Source organism: Octopus bimaculoides, chromosome 3, assembly GCF_046866305.1.
Source record: "Octopus bimaculoides isolate indiv1 chromosome 3, ASM4686630v1, whole genome shotgun sequence".
Classification (NCBI taxonomy): domain Eukaryota; kingdom Metazoa; phylum Mollusca; class Cephalopoda; order Octopoda; family Octopodidae; genus Octopus; species Octopus bimaculoides.
Window position 1 is genome coordinate 48,984,620 of NC_142930.1, and position 21,576 is coordinate 49,006,195.

A 21,576-nucleotide genomic window follows, 5' to 3' on the forward strand; every position below is an offset into this window, starting at 1 on the left:
TTATCGTAAAGTGATCTTCTGAGTGATACTCCTAACTTCACAAGGAAAGTAATGTTTATTAATTTTTTGTCTTTAGTAGTGTGGTCGGATCTTTTTTAAAACGGGGGCCACATTTTTCATTAATGTTTTACGTAGTGTTTTTGGTACCGAAAGACTTTCAAACTTCGTATACTTATCTATTTTGTGTTAAAGAACAGAAAAATATTTTTGTATTCGAATTTATTTCATGTAAAAAATTGTCTTATTTCGATAATTTCAACCAATCACTGACGTCCATTCAGTCGATATACATTAAGTGCCGACTACATAAACAAACGATTCTTCGTTTTATTTGCTTTTTTCATTTTAAATTTGCTTTAACCCTAACCCTAACCCTAACCCTAGGGTTAGGGTTAGGGTTAGAGTTAGGGTTAGGGTTAGGATTAATTGTTTCAGAATCGTTTGTTTATGTAGTCGGCACTTAATGTATATCGGCTGAATGGACGTCAGTGATTGGTTGAAATTACAGAAATACGACAACTTTAACATGGAATAATTTATGGATTTCTTTTTTTTTAAAGAAGACTAAGAGAAAAAGATGTTTTATATGACACATTCTACCAGTGTTCCAAGTTTCAAAGTGTTTCGTTAATGAAAAATGTGGCCCCCGTTTTAAAAAAAACCGTGTGGTCACCTGAAGATTAGCCGTGTCTCATGCAACCTGCTTCTCGAAAAAGTTACCCATACTTGTTATAAAGTCTAAAGCCAGAGTTTGAAGCATGCGGTTGATAATGGATAGATGATAAACTATGGGGAGAAAGAAGAAAGAGATGCATGCGGAAAAATGAAGGAGGAATTCCCGAAAGGGATCATATATTTGAATGTGCGTGTATGGTAAGGGGAATTTTGTTGTGGGGTTTCTGTTTGTGCATGAGTATTCAAGTGTATACATACAAGTTGGTATGTATTCACCAGTGTTTCTTATAGGCAGAGACAGCACCTTACCTCGCGCCTATAACGTTTCTTTGCATTGGAATGAGGCGGACAAACTGCTATATTTATTAATATTAATTTCAAATTTTGGCTGGCACAAGGCCAGCAAGTTTGGCAGGAAGGGTAAGTCAATTGCATCGACCCCTGTGTGTGTGTGTGTGTGCGCGCGGGCGCACACACTTGTAGTTTTGATTGTAGTGTATAAAAACAATGAAGAAATGTCCTCAGACACTCCTGGTTATATCCGCATATTTGAACAATAAGGCAGGAACTGAGTCAATATGATAGAAGACGAGACAGGAATACCGATAGAGAGAGAGAGTCCAAGAGATAGAGAAAGGAGGAAGAGAGAGAAGGAAGAAGAGAGATGAGAGAGAGAGAGGAGGAAGAGAAAGAGAGTTCGACTAACGATGGATATAAAAACAAATTAGAAAGGACAGATTGGGGAAATGATAAAAACGTAAAGAAGGAAGAAGAGATAGTGAGCCAATTGGTAGAGAGATAAGCGAGAAAGCAGACCGCGTAATGAAATAAGAGATTAGCTGGTGTAGATTTAAAGGTTCAAATAAAAAGCAAAGAAAGAACAACGAACAAAACCAAACAAAACAAAGACACAAGCACTGAGAGAGAGAGAGAGAGAGAGAGAGAGAGAAGGATATTTAATATTTTCTCTCCGTTCAGTATCAGAATGTTTTCACTGTTACTTGAAAAAAAAAAAAAATAATAATCCTTTCTACTATAAGCGCAAGGCCTGCAATTTCAGGGGAGGGGGATAGTCGCTCATATCAACCCCTGTGTTTCACTGGTACTTAATTTATCAACCCCGAAAGGATGAAAGGCAAAGTCGACCTCGGTGGAATTTGAACTCAGAACGTAAGGACGGATGAAATGCCACTAAGCATTTTGTGCGGTGTGCTAACGATTCTGCAAGCTCACCGGCTTAATAATAATAATAATAGTAATACTTCAGGGAGTGACGCTCCTACCTGACACGCGTCCCTGGCTCAGCTGGCTCAGCTGCCTCCGGCTGACAGTACCCGCCATGATAAAGTGTGTGTGTATCTTCATTGGCTCTTATATCGTAAATACCAATATGAAGTAACAGAGGACTGGTATGAGCATGTACCAAGTAAAGTTATGCAGGAGGATGGAAAAGTAACGATACTCTGGGACTATGATTTTCAGACGGATCGTGTAATCGTCGGCCGGATATTGTCATATTGAATAAGAGAGAAAAATACTGTCAGATCATTATGTAGCCATACCAAATGACGTGAATATTGTGAGTAAAGAGGTTGAAAAAAAATCACCAAGTACTCCGAATTGAAAGTGGAAATGACAAGACTGTATGGAATGCGAGAGGTTAATGTAAAAGTGATACCAGTGGTGATTGGAGCGTTAAGTTCAATCCCATTGAAACTTCAAGACTTCTTAAGGCAACTAGAAATCCCATGCAAGATTGATGTCTCGCAAAAAGCTGCCTTATTGGGCACAGCGCACATATTAATGAAAGTATTATCTGTCTGGGGCCCTTGTTGTGACTTAACAGATGACTAAAGACTCCGGTGCATTTTTACCTACACTGTGTTACGAAGGAATAATGATAATAATAATAATAATAATAACAACAACAACAACAATAATAATAAAAAGCTAAATGTGTGAAAACCCGTGCTAAAACCGCTGCTTTAGATATTCTTACTGATAAGTGACAAGAAAAACACCTCAATGGCAAATACCCAAAGAGAGCTAATAATGCCAATGTTGACAAAGCTCTTACCCATCAATGGTTAATGGCTTCTGGTTTAAAATCAGAAACAGAAGGGTTTATCATAGCAGCCCAAAGTCAATGCCTACCTACAAGAAACTACCAGGCCAACGTATTAAAGAACAGCAGCTGCCAGACATGTCGTGTATGTCAACAACAAAAGGAAACCACTAATCATGTTATCTCCATGTGAAGTCTACTTGCACCTACAGAGTATCTCAACTGGTATGATAGAGCTGCACAATATATTCACTGGGTAATTTCCAAAAGCCTGGACCTGCTCAATGATAAAAACTGGTGGGAACACAAACCACTTTCAGTGCTTGAAAATGATCACATCTCACTCCTCTGAAACTTCCCCATTCAAACTGACAGAAAGATAGATGCAAGTGTGCCAGACATTATATTGAAAGACTTCAGACAAAAATCATACCCCCGCATTGATATAACTGTACCAATCGATATAAATGTATCTTTCAAGACCTACCAAAAACTGAGCAATATAAAGATCTAGAAATAGTAATTGACAAAATGTGGAACCTCAAAACTAAAACAATACCAAAAGGGGCTGATTGCTACCTAGCTCAGACACCAGGAAATCCCAAAATGGCAGAAATTCAAAATATAGTGCTCATGGGAACTGCCCATATCCTACGTAAAATACTGTCTATGTAATCTCAAATTTTAAAACAAACTCATAATTTTCTTGTTTTCTTAAGCATTCTCTAGAACAATACTATGTACGAAACCAAATATATAACGAGCAGCTGAAAAGCGCGTTCAACAAACGGTGACCACACCTGCTCATCGTTAAGGTATCGCTGGAGATGTCGGACCCTCAGCGCATGTCTGGGCATCCTCAGCTACGGCATGTCCAGTCCTCCATGCAATGGGAGCTGACAGCAAATAGACCGTCTGACAAGCGGTACCTGTCCTCTCCACAAGAAGCGGGAGAGCAAACGCACCAGCCCGTTCAGCCACTACCAGGCAGTGGCTGTCATGGTTTCTGATCTTAACTGCTTGGAAGTGTTATCATGCACGTGTTTTGTCTTCGTTTAAAAGATGGGCTACAGAAAAAATATTGGGTGTATATATATATATATATATATATATATATATATATATATATATATATATACGTATGTATGTCTATATATATATATATATATATATATATATATATATATATATATATATATATATATACGTATGTATGTCTATATATATATATATATATATATATATACACGTATGTATGTCTATATATATATATATATATATATATATATATATATATATATATATATATATATATATATATATATATATATATATATATCACACACACGCATACATACATACATACATACATACATACATACATACATACATACATACATACATACATACATACATGTAATGTATGTGTATATGTGAATGTATGTATCTATGTGTGTATATATGTATGTATATACGTCTGCGTTTTTGTTTGTACCCACCACTGCTTGACGATTGGCATTGGTTTGTTTATGCTGTCGTAAATTAGCTGTTCGGCTAAAAGGTTCCAAAAGAATAAACAACAGAATTTTAAAAATAAGTACGGGAGGCAAGTTGTTCGACTAAGCCCTTGAAGGCGATACCCCAACATGGCGGCAGTTTAATAACTAAAACAAGTAAACAAAAAAATAAAAGATATATGTAGACATATATCTAGCGAGTATATGTGGTTATGTATGTATGTTTAGTCTTCAAAGGGGATCTATTTTAAAACGGGGGCGCCAGTTTTCATTTATGTTTTATGTAGTGTTTTTGGTACGGAAAGACTTTCAAACTTCGTATACTTATCTATTTTGTGTTATAGAACAGAAAAATATTTTTGTATTCGAATTTATTTCATGTAAAAAATTGTCTTATTTCGATAATTTCTACTAATCACTGACGTCTATTCAGTTGAAAACAATTAGCGCTGTAACGGTATATATCGTATTAATCCCTTAACCCTAACCCTAACTCTAACCCTAACTAGACTGTTAACCGTAACCGTAACCCTAACCCTAACCCTAAAACTAACCCTAACTCTAGATTCCGAACTTTAAAATTGTTACACACATAGATACGCACAGCGTAATCTATATATATAAAAATGAGAATGTCTGTCTGTCTGTCTGTCTGTCTGTCTGTGTGAATCCCTAAAACTCGAGAACTACGCAACCAATTTCATTCAAATTTTACAGATGCCTTACTTAGGGTTCCAGTTGTGTTTTAGTCAAAAAAATTTTTAACTTCTTGCAGAGTTCGAGCCCACGGCAACATAATATCTCCTCCACTATTTTAGTATTACGTGTCAAAAGTGAAACAAAAACACTCATGTCAAATACTTTCACTTTAAAAATGAAACTATTCTACTAACTTGAAACAATCACATTTTGATACTGTAATGACAGATACTTTCAGAGAGAGAGAGAGAAAGAGAGAGAGAGAGAGAGAGAGAGAGAGAGAGAGAGAGAGATGTATATGTATACATATAGATGTATATGTACACGTTATTCCACTAGCTGAAACAATCACATTTCGATACTGTAATTACAGATACTTTCAGAAAGAGAGAGAAAGAGATGTATATGTATACATATACATGTATATGTACACGTATATGCATAGATATATATATATAGATATAGATCTATATGCATACATGTATATGTATACATATGTGTAGATGTATATATATATAGATGTACATGTAATATGTACACATATATACATATATATACATGCATACAGATATCTATACATATATACACCCATCACACACAAACACATGCACACAAACACACACATTAGTCATTTGTTTTCTTATCCAAAACTACGTCAAAAGTACTGAACGGATCTTTATGAAATTTGGAAATTATATTCTATGTATAACGGCCATAACTCCCATGAAAATTCATATATTTTTGATGTTGATGAAATTTTAACCCGAACATAACAGATGAGCATTATTTGTAATTCAACGGTACAACAGTGTAAGACTACCCTTTCAGATATACTTACATTGTGATTTCTGCAATGTGGTGCATAAATTGTCAAGTAAATGAGACGCATCTTTGCCTCCACTGATTCACTTGCAAATTGTTGAGTAAAATTATTTCGTTGCAGACCTCCTTTGGGTCTTTTTATTATCACTGCGACACACATAGTCCCCAGTTGGTAACATTGATTTCAAGGCCCTCCTAGATGAGAGACTGGCATTCCACTTAATGTCTATGTTCCATGCTGGCATGGATTGGAGAGTTATTAATGTAGAAATATGGTATCGTAGCTACTAACAGTTGAGGGTTGCGTAGTCTAGACGGCGTTTTTAGATTTCATTATTCTCTTTAACCCGGGCAAAGCCGGGTATTTCTGCTAGTTTATTATATAAACAATATATGCGTATAAATTACGATTAAACCGGATGAAATATGTCAGAGGGAATAACATTTTTATGACCGCCCAGCAGTAACTCTATTCAGCTGAATAGACGTCAGTGATTGGTTGAAATTACAGAAATACGACAACTTTAACATGGAATAACTTGCGAATTCCTTTTTTTTTGTTAAGAAGACTAAGAGTAAAAGATGTTTTATATGACACATTCTACCAGTGTCCCAAGTTTCAAAGTGTTTCGTTAGTGTTTCGTTAAGAAAATACTGGCGCCCCCGTTTTAAAATAGATCCTTGAAAGGCTCTGAAACGGTGCGTTCTCGCGAGAAGCGAATTTCATTTTCGAAATCAGCGTCCCAAAGACAAGGCTGTCCGTAAATAATAATAAAATTATATATGACTTACAACGAGAAGTGACTCAGCTTTTAGATTTACAAATCTCCAACTCTCAATCTGTCCCTGTCAATCAATCTCTGTTATTTACCACACCCTTTATCTCACGGTCTGTCTGTCTCTCTTTCTCTTTCTCTCTCTCTCTCTCTCTCTCTCTCTCTCTCTCCCCCCTCTCTATCTCTCCCCCCCTCTCTCTCTCTCTCTCTCTCTCTCTCTCTGTATATGTATTATCTCTCATGTATTGCTTTCATTTTGTTTAAAGCTTCGTCTTCTAATGTCACTTTCATTTTACCACAGCTATCACATGCAAATCCAGTTTTCTGATTGGATAAAAATGATCAAACTTTAAACCTCTAACAATTTTCTAAAAAAATTTTCTGGATTAAATGAATCACAAACTCGGATTCAACGTGTAAAAGTACATCAACATACCAAATTTTAAAATTTTCACTAAATTTTAAAATTTCAAAATCTGTAACAGCAACAGAAAAGATCTCTCTATCTATTTCTTTCCTTTTTCACTTTCTCATGATTAACCTAGATGTGACCCACGAGAGTACACAATCCTTCAGGTTGGTAGCTGTCTATGCTCCTAAGGAGAGTAGGCAGTCTGGTTTTTATCGAGACCTAGAGCACTTTCTAGTGACGTCGAAAACGGTAGTTCTGTTAGACTTTAACACTATCCTCGATGCACGGGTGGATAGTGTTGGATCGACTGATAGGAGGGGAAATCCTGGCCTCAAAGATCTACTAGAGAGCTATAATCTAGTAGACCGTTACAGAGTGGATGAGCCGAGCGTTCCACAGTAGACCTGGAGTAATAACGACAGCTCACACAGATCTTATATAAACAGGGTATTCGTTAGAGAAGGTGATAGGAATACTTTTAGTTGTCCACAATTTTATATTGTACCTTACACGGATCACAAATTTGTGACGTGTGAGGTGCATATAGATAAATGTCATAGACAGGGACCCGGGTACTGGAAGATGAACAAGTCTATTTTGACTTGTGAAGCCTTCCCTGCCCAGGTTAAGGAATTAGTACAGACGGCACTATGTGGCGCTATCATTAATAATAGATGGTGGCATGCCCTCAAGAGAGCCATTCGTTTAGAGTCTATTAGATTTAGCAATCAGCTAAGTTTAGATAGATCTAGAATAGAAAGGGAACTAGTCAAGAATTTAGACGAGGTTATGGAATCTGGCTCTGCAGCTAGAATGCTGGCGGCGAGAGCGGTCTTGTACCGTCACCTCAAAGCAAAACATGAAGGCTGCAGAGTTAGAGCTAAACTACGTGCAGTGGGCCGAGAAAGTATTAACGTTGCCGGGTGGGCCCGTCGTGTGGAGTGTCTGAGGGGCAAAAAAGCCTCTATAAGGTCTGATGAACAGGGGCACAAGATCTAGGGACAGGAAAAGATGCAAAAGGACTTTTACCAGCATTTCACCCGGTTGTTTGGGGAGAGCGACGCACTCGAGCGTGGGGAGTTTCTAAAGGGCTTCCTTGACGGTGGGCCGCGATTCTCGGCGCGTTAGGCGGAATGCTGTGAAGGACCGATTACACCTGCGGAGGTCAAAGAGGTGTTGGCCGAGTGTGCCGGGGACAAGTCGCCGGGGCTGGATGGTCTCCCCTATGAGTTTTATCGTAGCAGACTTGTGTCAGACTTTTTGGTTGCGCATATTTGTGTTCGTGACTTCAAATCTGTTATATATTTAATGTTTTATTGTTGCGCTTGTTGGAATTGAACTGTTGTTTATTTGTTAATTGTCATTTTCACCCTTCGGGCAGAAAATTTTTAAATTTTGAAATATTGTTGTGAAAGCGACAAGTGTGATTAGAACTGCGATTTTTACCCTTTGCAAGGTAAAAATTATTTTTTGGCTAATTTTATTCCTTTTTGAAAGAATTTGTTTACTGTAAAAAATTTTCACGTTATGGATTACAATTTACTTTCGAACGAAGATTTCTCAGAGATAGAAATGGCTAAAAATAATGAAAATTTAATGCAAGTGCAAAAGGAAAAGCAAAGTTTTTCGGCCGCGGTAGGCGGCAACATGATAACAATGTAAAGTACAATGGCAGAACTTTTAAATATAGGAACCTTGTCAAATAAACAGGTAATGATACAAAACTACTCCCTCCTCAAGAGGTTTTTTCAGAACAGTGTGGCAAAAACTGTGGTATACAAAACGTACAGTATGAAAGTAAAAGGAATTATGACATATAAAAGTGAGGCGATAGAAAAATGTCTGTCGCCAATCTGGAACAGAATAATTTACGTCGGCCGTGGAAGAAGGAGTACCACGGTCGAAGCTCAATTCGCTGATGAAAAAACGGCAAAGGATTTATCTACAATGACCTTAAAAAATGAAGAGGTGATGTTGCTGCCGACGTACTTGGGCAGACGAACCGCTAAAATTGAAGTGGAAGAAATTACGGCAGGACTCGACGTTATAGGGATAGCGGCGGTCATTACTTATGAGCTGGAAGAGAAAATGAGCATTCTGCAAATGCAAAAGAAGGAAGTAGAAAATTGGAACGGTCGATCCCTCGAGATGATGCTTAAAGCCATACCGGAAGCCCTTGAGGGACTGCCTGATAGAGTATTTATAGGCGAGGGACTAAGCGTAAGGGTCGGTGTAGAAGGACGTAGGCCGCGTTGCTTTAAATGCGGCGAGAAGGGTCACATTCGCTCAGACTGTAAAGCAAAGAAGAACGAAGCCACTCCACAACAAGAACCACAAAACGCGGAGGAGACAAAAAAAAACAACCAGCAAAACAAATAAAAGTTACACAAGAACCCAAGGAAACAAGACCATAAAAAGCCTTAGATGCAACGATACAAACCACAGAAGGTGACGAACTCCCCCCCCCCAAAAAAAACATCCAAAACAAATGCAGACTTACACGACCCCCCCCCCCTGACCACATCCTTGTTAAAACCCATTTCCTATTCCCACCCCAAGACGCAGAACAAAATTATTTCTTTTAATAATAATTAGAGCTCAAGTGTATAAACCTACAAAAGACATGCCACCTCAGATTAGAATTGCTAGAATGGAGGTGGAATTATTCAAGGAACTAAAAAATAGGTACCCAGACTACATCAATGATGTTAGCAAAATGATGTGCGGCCAAATTTCATAGTTAGTCCAGCGGCTACACCACAGATGAAAAAGAATGGGGAGGAAGCTGAATTCGTGCAGCCCCTTCCCAAACTAAAAATGTAAGTACTAAGGTAGGGTGTATAAATGCGCGTGGCCTAGGGTCGAAATGGAAACAAACTTGTCTCCTTGACGACCTTAGACCACTAAATCAACCATAGTAGAGTAGTACGGTGTAGCCGGTGGACTTCACGGCCAAGGTTTAAAATTTTTTAATTATATTGTTTAATTATATTTAAATACATCAGCATATTTTCAAAACTCATTTATGAACCCAAGAACACTTTTTGTTTGTAATGTCCTCTGTTGTCCCCTATATGTCCGATATTTATTATCATAATAAAGAGTAAATCTCTTGCAGACGAGGTATCCAGAACTGAAGAGAGGCAGAAATAGCCCGAAACCAGGCTGGTCTGCTAGTCCCGTCGCTAGAAGGTGGTGGTGGGTTCGCTCCCCTGTTCGCAATATCTCGGATGCAGCTCTGCATCGTTAACCAGCTAGAGGAGTTGTCCACTTGGGGTTAAAAAATCGAGGTAAAGTCTGTTCGAACGGACAGCCATGTTGAAATGGCTACAAACATTACTTGTTAGTACAACTACTACGTTGATCTCTTTAAAGAGATTTTAGAACAAGCATGTTTGCTTATATATACAGCATTGTTTAGGCTTTATGAAAAAAAGAAAAGAATTCGTAACATGCATGTGTGTATGTGTGTTTCTAATTCTTTTCTTTTTTTTACTTATAAAGCCTAAACAATGCAATTTTTATATTTATTTGTGCATGTGTGGTGTGTATGTATCTATGTATATGTGTGTATGTCTGTGCGTGAGTGTATATGTGTGTGTATATTTCAGGCTGAAAACTTTGACAAGTAATTATTGAAGTTCTTTAGTTTCGAGTTTCGTACTACAAACATGTCAAATTTGTTTCATGTTCCCCATACATGAGACTTGTTTTGTGTTTATACTTGACACAGAGAAATATGAAACAAGTACATTTCAGTAACTTACTATTGAGGTCTTCACCTTTAAGATAGTTTCAATTGCTATCAAGAACTTTGTGATATTTAATATGACTTTATTCGTCATTATTGGCCTAATTCATGCTGTTGACCTCCCCTCTGACTTCTTTCTCTAAGCTAATTTTCGTTTTAATTAAACAGGATACTGCAGACTATGGCCATAAATGTTTTCTCTTCTTTGAGAATAAAAGGTCACCTTGGTCATTATGATCCAAGAATTCAGTCTTTGTAGTCTTCATGGTTATTCTTATTTCGAGAATATTAATTTTTGTATATTGCTTATCGAAGTCCAGAACTTTCAGAGTAAAAAGGATAGTAATATGGAAGGGTAGAAGTCCACCATACCAAACTAGGTGATTTTGTAAGAGGCTTCATTCTCAGTATTGCGGAACTAGTTAAAGACGGCGTTGCGGTTCTAATCGGTTAATCTAGTGGACATTCTGATACGAGAATCGATGGCTCGATTTTAGAAGGGTTAGTCAGTCTGCATTTAAGGTTAGTAAATTGGATATGTGGTCCTTGAGGACAATGTAAGATCCACGCTGTTACATTCCTGAACCTCCTTTCCCACAGATCTTTTGCTTGCTTTCTCTCCAGCTGCAAATCCTTTGTCGAGAATACCACCATCCTTCAAGATTCCAATTCATCTTTCCATGTCATGTTTTCATTCACACTCCCTAAAATATCCTATGTTATATCAAATTCTAACTTTATTGTAGAAGGAAAACTGTATCGGAGGCTAGCTGATCGTTTAAGAGAATAGTTGTTGGACATCTAATACAACACCAGACCTCTCAAGTTTGTGGCTCGCGATTTCAATTTACCAGGCCACTTTGCAGAACTACTGAACACCATCGTATACTTGTTTAGTGGCTTTGATGGAAACATCAGTTCACCTTCTGCATGAAAACATCTACTTTGCCTGGTGTCTTTAACTAACTTGCCTCTCTTTTAAAATACCTAAGACACCGATAAACACCCCTAGAAACATTCCACTCCCCCCTTGTATACAGGCATTTATTCAAGCTTTACTACCTGCCTAGCATTAACTCGCAGGTTATGATAACTTGCTCATACAATATCACATATAATGATGACTTATTTACACCTCCAACACATCTATTCCTCACAATTACGCATACTCGCCCGCAAACACGCACGCACACACACACACACACACACACACACACACACACACACACACACTCACACACGCATGCACACACAACACACGTTTGGACACAATTTTGCTTATACACTTGACTTCTTATTTGTTCATACACTCGCATACTTCATGACGTTTTTCCGCGCATATTTCCTTTAATGTACGTTCGCTCTCCTTTGCTGAAAACGACTGACTATACTCACTTCTTTTCTGCCATTCCAGCAAACTTAATTCCCAAATCCTATCATTGCCTTTTTTTTCTTTTTTTCCTTACAATGGTTTTCTTTGTTATGTTAATGTATTCATTTTGCAAGATTCTTGGTGTGAAATCATGTGTTGAAACAGATATTGTTATACTTGGGGATGCTCATATTTTGCCAATTAAACACACGCACTTTCATTTCCTTCTAACTTGGCAAATAATTGTCTGGAACGTCGAATCCTCTTCTGTTCCTTACTTTTACACGACCACACAGTTATACTGACTTTCAACGATTGCTCGTTTTTTTTTCTTTCATGTGTTTTTCTTTCTTGTGCCTCGTTTTGTTCATGCTTTCTTTTTCTTGTGCCTCGTTTTGTTCCTGTTTTACCGTGCTAAACTCAAACTTTATCTGGATTATTGACACTGGAGTTATCTGAAGAAACAGATCAAACCACATTAAAGCTTTGAAATTCATTCAAGCGTATCTTATCATTGAGGAAATAAAAATGTATTGTTTTACATCATAACAAATCATTGGAATGTTGCTAAGATATTTATAAAATAGCTGACACTTATTCTCTGAGCTAATGATATAAATAGAATCGAGTCACAATTGTCGTTTATGTTAGATCGAACAATATATAGAGATTACTTTTCTGTGGTGTAAATTTAACATATTATATACATAGTATAGTGTTTGTATATGTATGTATGCATGTAAGTAGGTCTCTTGTTCTCTTCCTCTTTCTCTCTCTCTCACTCTCCATATATATGTGTTTGTGTATGTGTGTGTGTGCATATATATATATGTATATACATATATATACACACTTATATATATATACATATAATAATAATATGATAATAATATTAGGGAAAAAATTCCAAATTTACAAGGAAAAATTCAATTTAATTTATCAAAATTAAATTATATGGAGACAGATAGAGAGAGAGAGAAAGAGAGAGAGAGGGAGAGAGAGAAAGAGAACAAGAGACCTAGTTACATGCATACATACATATACAAGCACTATACTATGTATATATGTTAGATATATATATGCATATAATGTGTGTGTGTATATATATATATATATATATATATATATATATGTACACACACGCACATATATGTATGTATGTGTGTGTGTATATATATATATATATATATATATATATAGAGAGAGAGAGAGAGAGAGAGAGAGAGGGTGGGTAGTGATGCAGATAAACACGCTTGGGCTTGATATATAAATATACATATATACATATACCCATGTAAATATATAGGGATATATATAAAGAAACAAAAATTAACCACAACCGTCAACTGTTCGTATGTTTGATTTAATAACTTAGTACTACAGTTATAATTTGCAAAAAGTAGATGTGGAAAACAGTTTTTTCAAATCCTTTCAAAACAATAAAACACTGTAGACAGTGGCCCGGGAACAAAATTTGCTTAGGGGGTGCAAACTCAGTTTCAAAATTTGGCACTACTGGAGAAGTGTGGATCCGAGTTCTGGGAGTGTGCATGTCACAAATTTGCGCATGCGCCCGTGTTAGTCGTAAGTAGTCAAATTTAGCACACAGGTAAAAAACGAGACGCTCGCTACTTGCTGTAAATGGAGGGTGGGTTATCCATCTAATACAAGAAGAAAATTGCAGATTAATTGAATAAAATTGAATGAAAAATAACAAAATGACATTTCATTGAAAAGTAAACCATTCTGAAAGATAGTTCAGAATGTTTTCAAAGCATTCATCTCCTGCTTTTCCCATATTTTATTAAGGGTTAGGGATTAGGGTTAGGGTTTAAAGTTAGGGGAGGTGAATGTTTTTTTCAGTATTCAATGATTATTTTTCACTTTTATATTCAACTTATTTGCAATTTTCTTTTTGTATTACATGGATAACCTCGCTCCTTTTACAGCAAGTAGCACGCGTCCGAACATTCAAATGTCAGTTTACCAAGAAAGAAATAATGAAGCTATAAGTAGTGTTAAAATGGAAGTAAGCCGAGTTTTTGCATCACTCCATAATTCACACGTATATGAAAAAAACTGTATCAACATATTCCAAAAGTTTTCCTACGCTCACACGTTTTGTTAATGAAACGTTTCATGAGGATGTGCAAAGTGTTTTCATCGTATATTTTTTTATGTACATGCATTATGGTACAATGTGTAAGACGGTGCTGTATCATTGTGGTATGGAGCCAGGTCTTCAAACGGCGAAGTGCACTGAATGTTCTTTCGCTTGATGCAACAGATACAGGTGAAGACAAGACAAGCTGCATTAACGCCAACACTTGTAGCATACTAGAACGAAAAATAGCATCAGACGCTCTCCACTTTTCAACTATGTCATTAAATGATTTAGACAAATTTTCCCTTTCCGTCCATAGGCCAGCAAGAAGTTTGATTTGAGATGATAGTAAGAGTAAATCAAAAGAAGCAGGTAGAAGCAGGTGCCTTTTCAAAGTTAAATACTCCACATTTGACTGCTGACAATAGCAACTCATCTTGCTCAGAGCATACACGTATTCCCTATTGCTGAAACCGGTGAGTCAATTCATTTTCGATGACAGCCACTATAGGGAAAAATTGCCGACGCCAGTCATCGGTGACAGAAAGAGCAGCTTCTTCAGTAGTTGTTGTGTGCCTAAAGCGCAGTGATGTATTTTTAGATCGCGAAATGTTGGGCATTTTCACCAAGTCAGAAGAGGATACTTCATCAAAATATTTTTCAAAAACCTTCTCACTTCTCAATTTTGAAAGAGAGTTTTTCAACTTTTCAATCAATTTCAAGCAATCACTGGCTGTCGTGCCTGGACGCTGTAAGCTACGTGCCACTGACTCACATACCCCAAATATATCCCCAGCGATTTTAATGCCGAACAAAATGGAAGCTTTGCCAGATTGCTTTAGCAGCCCTTTAACAGTAGCCTTTGTTGTTGCTCTTAACGAGAAGTCATTAAGAAAGTCAAGCAAAACAATTTTGAATATTCTTATAATTGTTTTCTGCTTGTTTCAGTGCTGTTGCTCTAATGCACCACCGAGTTGGACACACTGCTTGCAACACAAAGATTTGTCCATTGTGCTTTTCTTTTTGGTGACTCTTTTACAAGAATGGTGCATTGATGAACAAAGTTCAGTGCATCAGCTACAAAGGTAACCTTAAAACTAACTTCTTGGAGGACAAGGTCTAGAGAGTGGTTTCCACAGTGTACAAAATATGTACCTGGGAACAAATTTTTCAATCGCATTTGTACACCTGAAATGTTTCCACTCATGGTACTTGCACCATCAAATGAAAAACAGCATAACTTTGAGCCAAGTGAAATGTTTAGGTGACAAAAAACATCTAGAATAATCTTAGTCAGTGTCTTCGAAGAGCAGTCACGGGGATTATAAAAACCTAGAAAATCCTCATTGACATTCAGGTCTTCAGAAACGTACCGGACAGTGATTGATACTTGTTCCATGCCAGAACAATTAGTGGTACCATCACATATAATGCCAATAAATCTGGAATTTTCTACTTTTATTTTGATCTCGTAAAATGTTATGAGCATATGCCTCTAAAATTTCATTTTGAATTGTATCAGAGAGGAAATTGTTCCGACGTTTAAACCACTGGCTTACTTCTGCACTGCATTCTTCAGCAAGTTCCCTTACAAGATTTACGAAGTTTCCCATAAGATTTTGAATTTCTGTTGAATACAACATGGCAGATGATTAAAAAGGGCAGACACAAGAAAGAAAAAAATGGTCCAGATGTAATCTGAACCTTTCCCCACTTTTTTTTTTACGGAATTCTGAAAAAAAGTTTTCAAAAATCTCAATTTCAAAATTTCGATTCCCCCCCCCCCCCGGATTTTATATAGATCCACAGGGTAAATCTAACCCTAACTCAAACCCTAACCCTAACCCTAACCCTGACCGTAACCCTGACCCTAACCCTAACCCTGACCCTAACCCTAACCCTAACCCTAACCCTAACACTAGTTTTGTGAGATTTGGCTGTTATTTCTAGCATGTAAATAGCCTGCTTGGTGGGGGGGGGGGATTGAAATTTTTCAAACAATTTTTTTCAGAATCGGAATCTCCATAGCCTAAAACGTGGGATTCCGTAAAAAAAAAATAATAAATAAGAGGGGAAAGGTTCAGATTACATATAGTCCGTCTAAGGCCACTGAATTGTAACGAAAGAACTCTGGTCGAACAAAAACCTGAAAAACAAATAGCGAACATCACATAAATAGTGCTTGTGTTTTTATTGGCAAAAACAGCAACATGACCTCCCATCCAATATGCTTCAAAAGACGATAGGCCATACCAAAGCACCGTCTTTTATTTGAAGAAATCAACGCCATGAATTATTCTTTGGAATCCTCGTATTAATTCTATCGCCTCTTTTTTCGAACCGCCAAGTTACAGGGGTATAATCGCATCAACATTAGTTATCAGGCGATAGTGGGGGTGACATACAGACACACAAATACATACATTCGTATGTATATGCATGCGTGTATGTGTATGTGTGCTTGCATATGTACTTACCTACCTCTCTCTCTCTCTCTCTCTCTCTCTCTCTCTCTCTCTCTCTCTCTCTCTCTCTCTCTCTCTCTCTCTCTCTCTCTCTGTACATATATATATATATATATATATATATATATATATATATACATTGTGATAATATACGGTAAAACTATATAACCGGAGGAGAGCTTACTCTACAAGTAGAGAAGTGGGTAAATATAAATAGACCTCGTAACGATACCAGCTACCAAATGGTTTCACGGCGATCTGGGGCCCCAAGTGACCTTTGTAAAGTCATTGGGGAGAATCCTGAGTCGATTATTGAGGTCTATTTATATTTATATATATATCGTATATTTATAAAGAGGGCAAATTTAGCCATTTCTCCGTAGATTGAAAAAAAAAAGATGAACAACTTTAATCGATTTCCGAATATTATTGAGTTCTCATCAGAGGCGTAGTGGTTCAAACAAGAAAAATAGATTTATTCATCAGAGAAAGTCACATATTGACTGAAGGTTCGAGAGTTTCGTGCGGAGGCACTTATCAAACTAATTAAATCAACGTTTTTTATATAAAACGAAAAAGCAGGACACTATCGGAAACAGATATGACGCAGATACTATTTTATATATAGGCAGGAAGACTTTTGGTTAATAATATGACAGAATTAAGGCAAGATAAAAAAATGAAAGTCGTCTATATATAAGGCATTCTGCCTAAACTACGTCTTTAAGATATGATTTGTTAGTTGTAAAGCTAAAAGGAAACTATTTCCTAAGGAACTCAAGAGAAGGATAAAAAGAGCAGATAGAGAGGAATAAAGACAAAAAGGAAAGTAAAGTTTGAATGAAAAGGTGAATCAAGACTAAAGTTGGAGTTGAAAAAAAAGGCACTTACCCAGGCAGTGGTCAAGCAAATAATGGTCGTTTTGTATTGAAAGAATTCTGAAGGGGCTTTATTTCTAGACTGGGGTCAAACGGTCGAATCTATTCAACCATGTTTTAAGTCTTTAGCAACACCAATTACAAAGAACTTGGGAGTGGTACTAAAAGATGGAGAGAAGTATTGACAGGCAGAAACTGGGTGGGAGCTGTCTTCAATAATTCAAGTAATGCTATATATTCAAAATTAACCATACATGCTGATTTTGTTGTTGTTATTGTTGCTGCTACTGTTGTTATTGTCACTTACTTTTTTGTATTTTGATGCTACTTGCCTTCAGAACTCCCTAGGGAATTTTATGCTAGCTTCATCACTTTTATTTATTTATATATTTATTTTTTTCTTTGTTTTGAAACGAGATCGAACTTCAGCATTTTATACCGATAGATTTTAGACACTTTTTTTCTCCAACTGGTAAGATTATGTAGGGGGTGCAAATTTTGATCTTGCACCCCCTGAAAATTCTAGGGGGTGCGGGTGCACCCGCTGCACCCCCTGTTCCCGGGCCCTTGACTGTAGAAAACCAATAAAACTGTTATTCTTGTTATTGTCTGTATGACTAAACACCATGTAATATGTACAATATATTCTTTTATGTTTACGACAAATTTAAGTGTACAATAAATTAATTGAGCTCTCTTTTAAGAGATGATTTAGAAAACTTGTTCTTTGACGAATGAAATAACTTTTCATTTAATCTCTGGTGACCCTCCAGCTGGAAGAAGTTGATATTTGACATGAAGTCTGAGACCTTAAAATACGTGATGTTTACAGATGGGCCACCTTTGATCATATAGTAAGTTTACTTGATCAGAAATAATCTGGAGCAAAAAAAAAAAAAAAAAAATTAACTGTGACGGCTGATTAAGGAAGTCTCTTCGCTCTCCGTCAGCAGATGCCACGAGGACGCGATCTGATACGAAACTACCAATACAAAAGAAACGGATGGCGTCTATAGACAAGCAGTTTCAATTGAGGGTCCAAACATAGTCTGAAGATTATTTAATCAATGATTATCGCCATTTTTATTTTATAAATTATAATCTAACATTTAATGCAGCAGATTTATCATATTGTACCTTTCATACTTATGTCTTCTGACAGTTACCGTTTATAATTGTATCAACTTATTGTAGATGGCCAAATATCTATTTATCTATAAATCCACCGACTTATTTATATATCTAGCTACCAATCTACCTCTAAATCTGTCAATCTAGCTATTATTCTATTTCCTTACTCAACTACGTAATTACATATCTGTTGATCTGTCTATGTATATGTACACCTATGTAGCGTACTTCTCTCTCTCTCTCTCTCTCTCTCTCTCTCTCTCTCTCTCTCTCTCTCTCTCTCTCTCTCTCTCCTCTCTCTCTCTCTTTCTCTCTCCCTCTCTGTTATATATACATGGATGCAGACGTAATGAATAACAGCTAGCCTTCGGCCGCATCTTTGGACCCTGTTGTGTCCACCACTCTGATTGGTTGGTATTGACGCATTTTTGTTTCCTGTTTTATTTCGCGCCAGGGTGCAACCCAACCAATCGCAGCCTTCAGATAAGCTCGCGTGAGACGGCCTTTTCTGAACCCCAGTTGAGCCGATAGCATGGTATAAAATCTAGCTTTCCATCGTCCCGTTTGTCAGTCCGGCTCCAGATCTTCTGAGGTCTAGCCGCTGGCCACAGAGCACACAGCCAGTTCCAGCGACGGCACGACACCGCTTCATGGAGATCCAATACTTCGTTCAACAGCTTACTGCAAACTCTATCTTCGTCGCTTCCAGCTCCTTAGCGTCTTCACCAACTTCTCTACGTACACACCAACCAGCAACGCTCGCACAGCTTTTCTCCACGCTGTTTGCGAATTGCTTCACCATGGTTAACAGCGAATACAACCTGCGAGAACTCCTGTACCAAGTGACCGGCCGCAGCATTTAAACCTTAACTTCTCACGACATGTGCCTTTTCGGCTCTGCCTTGCTGCCACAACTTCTTGATACAGCACTTCAACTACTGTGTACCTCAAATACGAACTGGTATATTTTCCATTCTTGTGTTTGAACTTTCTCTCAACGTCCTTATAGACTCTTTTCTATGCTCTGTATTTTCTCTTACATACATCTATGTTTGTATACACATACACTTTGTTTACATGACGGCCGCGATGCGGTAAAGGAGCCATTCCTCGTCACCATCTCCTGGTTGCATGGTCGTTACACCTATATTCCTAACTATATGCCTATCTGTGTGTCTATCTATTGGTCTGCTTGCCTGCCTGCCTGTCGGTCTATCTGTCTCACATGACAATCAAATTATCTGCCCTTTGTTGTTCATTGCGCCTATTTTGTTTTTTCATTAATTGATGTTTGTATTATACTTCTTTCTCATCGTAAGGCGTCCTTTAATGAACCTGTGTTAATTCCACAACAGAAATTTGTTTGCGTCATCAGCAGTTTAAAAGTTATCCCTCAGTCATCCCTATGTTTCAGTGTAAAAGCAGCCATCTTGGATGTAACCACAAATACACAGCTCTTTACTTGCCCAGGGATTATGAATTCAAACTAAAGATGGAAAATTGACACAATCGTTAAAGCGTTGGACAAAATGCTTTGCGATATTTCTTCCAGGTTTCTGCGTTCTAAGTATCGAAGCAGGTGTGATGAAATTGTATCTAACAGACAACATGGTGTCTTACACATAATACCGGAAAAAATGTAACTATCTCTGCGTTCTTCCACGGCAAGCATTTCTCGCTTGTCAAGGAAGTCACTACGGACTGTTCTGGGAAAGAAAAGGGCATCCGTACATTCTTGTGTGTGTGTGTGTGTGTGTGTGTGTGTGTGTGTGTGTGTGTGTGTGTGTGTGTGTGTGTGTGTGTGTGTGTGTGTGTGTGCGTGTGTGTGTATGCACGCGCGTGTATGCGTGAATGTGTGTATGTGTGTGAGTGTATGTATTAGCGTATATACATGGATTCATTAAATTATATATGAAACATAGTCTCTTTATGTCGAAATAATAAAAATAATGTCATTTCTTTTTCTTTTTTTTTTTGCAGATTTGATCCATATCAGTTGTTTGAGGTAAGTCAGTTTTCTTCTTTGAAAACAGTTCGTTGTGGAGCAAAGTTTTGTAAAGCTTCAATTGTTAAAATTAAAATAACTTGTCAGCGACCTTTCGGTACGAGTTCTAAATATCGGCCTTTTCCGTAAAAAGTGTTGGAGAGAAACAGGGAAACGACGTCATAACAGCGAAAGACATACAGAGAGCGCGATTTATTTTGAAGTGTTTAGAGTTAGGGTTAGGGTTAGGTTTATGGTTAGGGTTTGGGTTTTAGGGTTTGCGTTAGGGAATTCCGTCCCTAACCGTAACCGTAACCCTAACCCTAAAACTCTAACCCTGACTCTAAAACCCTAGCCCTAACACCGTACGGGTGTTACGGAAAAGGCCGATCTTTGGTAAAGATCACCGAAGATACTTTTTACGGAAAAGGTCGATATTTAGGACTCGTACCGAAAGATCGCCAACTTGTCTTATGTATATAACCTTCGTGTGTATTGAGTCACAACTAATCTTTGATTTTACATGAAATATCTGCGAGACAGATCTTTGTTGGATTAAAGACATGTTTATCTTAAATTTTTCCTGTCGGTTTAGATAACCTTCTTTTAGATACAGTCTAGAATGGTGTCAAGGATAACAGCTGTTCCGTATATTATGAATGTGCAATACTCCAATGTGAGTAACACATTTCTTTTCTAACGCTGAAGTAATTTCTCACTCTGAAAAATGGGGCTTAGCTTGGAACAGTTTACTGTGTTTGAATTTTGTCGACTATGTAATATTTTTCATTGTGATAATAATGTATATTTGTGAGAGTATGTATGATTCGGTGGTGTAGCTTCTTACTTGTCGAGCTGGGAAACTGTACCGACGAATTTTATTTCATAGTTTTTTTTTTACTTTTATTTTTTAAATTTTATATTC

The 21,576-nt window shown here is 37.3% G+C and overlaps 1 protein-coding gene across 3 annotated transcripts in view; it reads left to right on the plus strand.

Annotated features, from left to right (window-relative positions):
• LOC106876643 (cytosolic phospholipase A2) overlaps window positions 1-21,576 on the plus strand; it is an 81,386-nt gene that overhangs the window by 13,214 nt on the left and 46,596 nt on the right. For all 3 annotated transcript variants that reach the window (XM_089348960.1, XM_089348961.1, XM_089348963.1), the window contains exon 2: window positions 20,648-20,672. In XM_089348960.1, coding sequence (XP_089205086.1) covers window positions 20,648-20,672 — 25 coding nt within the window. The remainder of the gene's footprint in view (window positions 1-20,647; window positions 20,673-21,576) is intronic.